The sequence below is a fragment of the Dermacentor variabilis genome, chromosome 3, assembly GCF_050947875.1.
Source record: "Dermacentor variabilis isolate Ectoservices chromosome 3, ASM5094787v1, whole genome shotgun sequence".
Lineage (NCBI taxonomy): Eukaryota > Metazoa > Arthropoda > Arachnida > Ixodida > Ixodidae > Dermacentor > Dermacentor variabilis.
Window position 1 is genome coordinate 81837330 of NC_134570.1, and position 6273 is coordinate 81843602.

The 6273-nt window shown below is 49.2% G+C and overlaps 1 protein-coding gene across 1 annotated transcript; it reads right to left on the reverse strand.

Moving 5' to 3' along the window:
- Positions 1 to 538: 538 nt before the first annotated feature.
- On the reverse strand, positions 539 to 4892 carry LOC142574017 (uncharacterized). The gene is made up of 4 exons (XM_075683211.1): positions 4741 to 4892; positions 3160 to 3392; positions 1841 to 2101; positions 539 to 860 (listed from the first exon to the last, which is right to left on the reverse strand). The coding sequence occupies exons 2-4, from the start codon at positions 3378 to 3380 to the stop codon at positions 668 to 670; spliced, it is 675 nt and encodes a 224-aa protein (XP_075539326.1). The 5' UTR covers positions 3381 to 3392; positions 4741 to 4892; the 3' UTR covers positions 539 to 667.
- Positions 4893 to 6273: the final 1381 nt, after the last annotated feature.

The window sequence follows — 6273 nt, forward strand, 5'->3', positions numbered from 1 at the left end:
TTCCGAAAGCCCGGACGCCGTGGCAATGGTTACGGGTTTCCAGACATTTCCAGCACAGACGTACAGCGTACACCACACCAGAAACATTTTCACTTGCCGACGTAGCATCTGTACCGTACGGAACGGCCACGCGTTCCGGGTAGGTATACTTGTCAACACAATCAATATAGGGCTACAATCGACGTCTTCACGACTTGGAGCCTCCCGCGGCACATAGTCCACACGCGGTAACTTTCATAAACTGTGCCCATATTCACTTATATTTACAAATAACCGGTATGAATATTTTGGATAGGTGTGAGAGAAGTATCCATCTTGCCAAAATTTGCAAGGGCAACTTGCACTTAACGGCGTCGCCAGGACGTGGTGTTATACGCGGGGTAACGCACTACGGCCGCCACGCAGTTACCAGTGTTTAGCTCACGCACAATTTTTTTCTTCTTGGCGTACGCTTTGGGATTCGCACCATACTTGACGCCTCGCATTGCTTAAGGTGAACGATCACTATGCGGTCCATACTACACCGCATGTGCCGGTTTGCACGTACAAATGGGCGCCTCTATGAAAGTTGCCGCGTTATAGGGTAGTTGCTTGGGCATACATTCCTATACACCCGCTTGCATGCGGAACGTCACTGGTCAGCGTGGTCGGGATCCTTGCAGTCCTGCTAGCACTGCCGGTTGTTCAGGCAGCGGATGGCCTTGAGCAGGCGTTCGCGGGCGGTGCTGCCCAGCTGTTCCCTGGCGAGCAGGCAGCCCCGGAAGATGCGCCGGCACAGCTGCAGGCTCCCGTGCGCCTGGCCCACGCGCGCTGACAGCAAGTACGGCTGCCACGGGGCTTCTCCGTCGTGGCGCAGGGACCTACACGCGGGTCACGACGACGACGATGAGTCGGTTACGCCAGCCAACCGACCACGGGGGCCGCATTCGCAATTGCACGTTATGAGGAACAGAAAGATGTATCGGGAGTTTTTCACGTCCCTCTGCAATTTTCTCATCTACACTTTTCGTCTAACCGTAACATTTGAGAAGTTTATTAGTTCATTAAAACTAATTATCTAATTAGGCGGAATGAAAAGAATAGTATCTCCAAGCAACGGCAAACAACAGTCCCTTTGTTCTGTACAGCTACGTGGCATTTGCATATTTTAATCTCTAGCTGGGACACCGTGTATACTATTTGGCATTTACCGGCCGCCTGCGCTAACGATATGGCCGGCATCGACGTTCGCTGTAATTTACTCACGAAAGATTCTAGCGTGAGTGCTTTCTGTGAATACGGGCCTAGGTAAGGGACCAAAGAAAGCTAAAATTATCACAGTTGTGCGGAATACTTGCTGCATGTAAAGAACAGTAAATGTAAAGTTGCATGTAAAGAATCGAGAACGACGCGAGAACGTCTATTTTCACATGCCATGCCCCTTATTAGTAGGTAGATTTGCTCGCTTCATTTAACACAGCATGCACATGACACGACAATATATATATATATATATATATATTGTCGTGTCATGTGTATGCTGTGTTAAATATATAAATATTTAAATATTTATAGTAAGTAAATATATATATATATATATATATATATATATATATATATATATATATATATACTGCGAACGTCTTCTTTAAATTTGCATTTTGGGCTGTCGACCCCTCTTCTTTCCTGCTTAATTGGACTCAGCCTGCCATGCACCTTAGGGTTGCGAGCTACCTTCAATTTTACTTTGACTCGTTTCCGAGATAAAACGTGCTGCGGACACGGGCCCTGCGTCGTCCGCTCTAAAGCGAAGCTCGGCGGTTGTGCCGTGCAGGAGCCATATATATACGGTTGCACTCACAGGATGAACTGGACGGCCAGCTCTCCCTCGCTGCCGTACTCTCCCGGCTTGGCGGCCGCCTCGCAGCTGGCACGCATCACGCACCGGTCGTCGTCCTGGCGCAGCACCAGGTAGAAGCCGCGCGATACCAGCTCCTCGGGGTAGCCCGCCTGGCGCCGCCAGCGACTGGAGTGAGCCGGCCTGAACGGCAGGCCTCGACGAGCGCCCGCGAAAGGGAGCATGCCGTTGTTGAACATGGGCCGGGACCTCACGTTGCCGCCCCTGCAGACAACGAAGGGCCACGGCTTGGTTAAGATGGTAGTGAAAAAAGCATGAAGCGAACTCGTTCCAACGTAGGGGCTATATAGTCACGATGAACAGCGCAGAGGAAAAAGGAAGGAATGGTGCATTGATGTTTATTAATCGATTATGTTTACAAGTTATATTAATGCAGATACAATTAATGTTACTACGTGCACCGGTGCCTTAATTTGATAACAACTGCAGTGTGTTCTTGGCAGAAAAAAAAATGCGCGTCGGTGCAGTAGAGCCGAAAAAAAAAGTACAATGACCTCCGTATTCAGAAAGGCACCTTTACTCGAAGACCATCGTTGACTTTATCTAGACGACGCCTGACGTGTCCAAGACGCTCATTGCGTTTCCTTAGGCGCTTTCACGTCATACGTTTTAACGCGATAGCGTTAAGGGCCCCGTGTCGGGAAAACATCGGTTGTCAGACGTCGTTTCGCGAAAAATCTTTCCCAACAGCAACCACGCAACTAATTGAAGTAAAATGCGTGGGAAAATCGCAACGAACGACTCCGGAAGGTAGTTCAATACCGGACCGACCCGCGGCAGTGGTCCCCATACGTGCGCTGATTCCGAAGATTGTGCAATGTCGGGCCGCCCCGTGGCGAAAGTGCACTTTGCCATTAAGGGGCCCACACACACACAGCTTCGCTGGTCATCTCTCTTCACAGACTGGAAGAGCACTGAATTATTATTTTTTTCTTTCGTCTAGAAGCTGTCTAACGTAAAGCTCAGGTTCATGAAGCAAACTGCAATCTTGAAGATTTTAGTGTTGCCAAATAGTATTAGCGTCGTATCGAGTACTATGATTACATGGTTCCGCCCACAGAATCGAGATAATCTTCAGATAACTTATGTCCGCATGGTCAAGGTGACCGCGTCAATCTGCTGAAACAGAGAAATCACGATACGACTGCGATTCGGAAATTTGAAAAAAAAATGCGACGAACCTAAGGACAGATTACGAAGTGACGGCTGTAATAACGCATCCGAGACGCAAACATTGGGCAAATCGAGGCTGGTGTACTCACATTGGTGCTCCGTAACCAGCGTAGGCCGACTGGTGAAGGTTGGCGTGCGGAACGGCGCCCTGTTGAACGTAGGCGGCTCCAGGGTTGCCGTAGCGGCCACCTCCCCGGGCACCGAACAGGCCGACCATCAACCGCTGAAGTCCCGAGCCCAAAGGGTTCCTCTGGCTCCGAACCACGCATGCCGCTTCCATGGCAAGCACGAACAGGAAGGCGATCTTCATGGCGACGACAAACTGCAGGGTGTGCGATGGACCAGTGATGATCAATGACCAATGTACACCACCAGCAAGAGACTAAAAACTGCACAGGTAAACTGGGTCAAACACGAAAGTTTCCGCTCGTGCTTACATGATGTCCAGATGCTGACCTCTGAAAAACATGCCTTGAACAGTGCATAACTGGAGCAGTCATGACTTTCTGCAAGCCAATGTGTCAAGGGTTCAAGAAGACTGAGATTGCCAAGGAAACCATTTACCCCCAACTGCAACTTTCCTGTTTGGAGTATTGTCCACCAAGCAATGAGGAACGAAAACCACGAGTTGTCGTCATCCGCCCTCAGATTTTGTCACGCATGACATCGTTCCTGTTGAGTAATCACCGTAAGATCGGCGTCCCACATTCAACCGAGTCCGCCTTTCTTTCAAATTCCACTATTAGTTTAACAACTTGCTCTCTTGCCAGGGAAATAAAGAAAAAACTTCTGAGTAAGACTTTTTCAGCCATTGCGGAATCTCTCAACGAGACTGCGACAGGGTCTGTTGGCAACATATCGCGAATAGCGACATCGCGGTGAGGAATAATCCACACGTCTTGTCGTTGATTGAAAGTGCAGTGCAGAACCATATTCGACATGCATGAAAACCGCGCCACGTGGAATTAACAGGATGATAGGCGTGTCTAGCATGTTCGCCGAATGTTCAGCAAAGTCTGTCTTGCTTTAATTAGGCCTAAGAATCGCAGCTTCACAATTTTCACTCCTCGAAAAGCAATGCAATCGACTTTTTGCCGGGATATGAGCCTCTATATCCGCGCTAACTCTTTTGGTGGATTCGTTCACCGTGCAGGATTCTCGGCATGCTTCCGAGAAGGATAGGTGTAGTGCTGTTTAGCAAAGAATATGTCATTGAGCTTTCAGTGACTCTTGAACCTCGGACACGCTTTTCGCCAGCGCTAGGTGCGTGTCACAATAAAAAAGAAAAGAAAGCTGTGAATTGCGCCGCTGTCTTTTCAACCTCGCGTGAAATAGTAGCGTGCAGTGGTTCTATAGCGCTTAGCAAGACCTGCTTACAGAACTCAGTCAGTGTACACACGGTGCGAACATGTCAGAGTTTGTAGGCAGCAAGTATCACAGCACGTGAACAGCGGTCGGCTTACATGGACGGCGAGCGTCTAGCTCGCGAATAATGACACAGTGAACGCGCAAACTCTCGGCCGCAAATACCAACATTATTTTGCAACGTGCTCATCCTTCTTTCTCTTTATCAACAGTGAAGCACAGTTGTAGTTTCTCCACTCCACTGCCTATGAAGGCAATTCTACGGTAGCTCTGCACAAGAAAACGTAACCGTAGCAACAACTTACCTGGCGTGCTTCGAGCCCGACGATGTACCCCGGCGATGCCACGTGGAACACTATATACTCCAAGTCAGGCTACTCCACCGCACAGTGCAAATCGACTGACTGGGGAAAACACAGTGCCGTCCTCGTAAATAAAGAAGGCGAAGCTCCGCCCTCAGAAAGAGATCACCGGAGGACCGCCGCTGAATGGTTGGGAGCGTCGTGGCTGCACAGGTGGCGTGACGATCACGTGGTCAGTAGTCGTACGATGTGAACGATGCCCAGCTGTCTTGTGCGCACTGTAGCGTGGGCCATTGTGTAGTCTATGGAATCAAAAGAAGAGGCGAGGGCGCCGATGTTGGTTGCTGCCCGTGCGTCGAGACACGTGACTAGAAAGCAGTTGACGTCAGCAGTGCCCCACCTTTTTCCCCTCCCTACTTTTTCCCCTGGCTTTCTGCAGTTTTCAAGAATGTTGCTTTGTGTAGCAGTTGCAAAAGAAAGGATAAAAAAAAAGTTCTGTCGGGGGAAGAGCGCGGGGTACAAGTGATAAGCTCGAGCTCCAAGTCCATTACTGGGCTCCTGCTTCCGCAGGCAGAGAGTACGATCCCTTAGCACAAGGGGGGGGGGGGGGGGGGGGGCGACCGGACAGTGGTTGATAAGGCATACTGGCCGCCACGTCTTTCCTATTTCTTCGTTCTTGTCACATTCCTTCGTCCCTGCGCATTACTTCCTCTCTTCCTTTCTGCCCCGGAATCGACCGTGCTGTGAAAAAAGAAAAATGGACGTGTCACCTGGAGGCAGCTATAGATGACTCCCACCTTAACTTAGCCACGACCATGAGGCAAATGCAAATTGTTTTCTATGCTAACACGAAACATCGTTAGTTAAAGTAAAAAGCGCCGATACCTCGTGGTGTGGTCGTTGTAAGTATTGCGATACTTTCGTTTCTGATGTAAAGCTCCTACGGTGTGGCCGTGAATATCTATATCAGTGCTGTGGAATGCACGAGGTCGCGTGTTTCTTTTGTTATTCTTTCTCTTCACGCGGTTTAACAAACGAGGAGCGGTAGAAACGCCTTCACTTGGCAAGTCTGTCCCACATTGAGTTCATTGATTTTCACGCGTCTGGGCCTATTCTCCGAAAACCTGATAAATTTCTTCTTGACAGTCTTGTGTGAGAGCGTCGATGGGTCAAAAAAGTCATGGCACAAGCTTCACAATCTCTTTTATCATTAATGAGTTTTTATGTCTCAGTAAAGCATCTGGATTAAAAGTAGCACTCGTGTTTAGACGTTCAGAATTGCGTTCTGGCCCCTCACCAAGCGGCGCGAAAGCGACCTTTAATTATTACTGCGTTGACTGAAGCACAAACTGGACGAAAGATGGATCAAATGGTTGTTCGTAGGCCAGCTGCACTCGATTCCCATGGGAAAAACTCCAAACGTGGGGGTACTGGCAAACATGGGCCATGGGAGTCCTTCGAAGAGCGGAAGGCACTCAGCAAAATTGATTTCAGGAAACGACTGCGCAATTTGAAGGAAACTAAATGGGCGGCTAT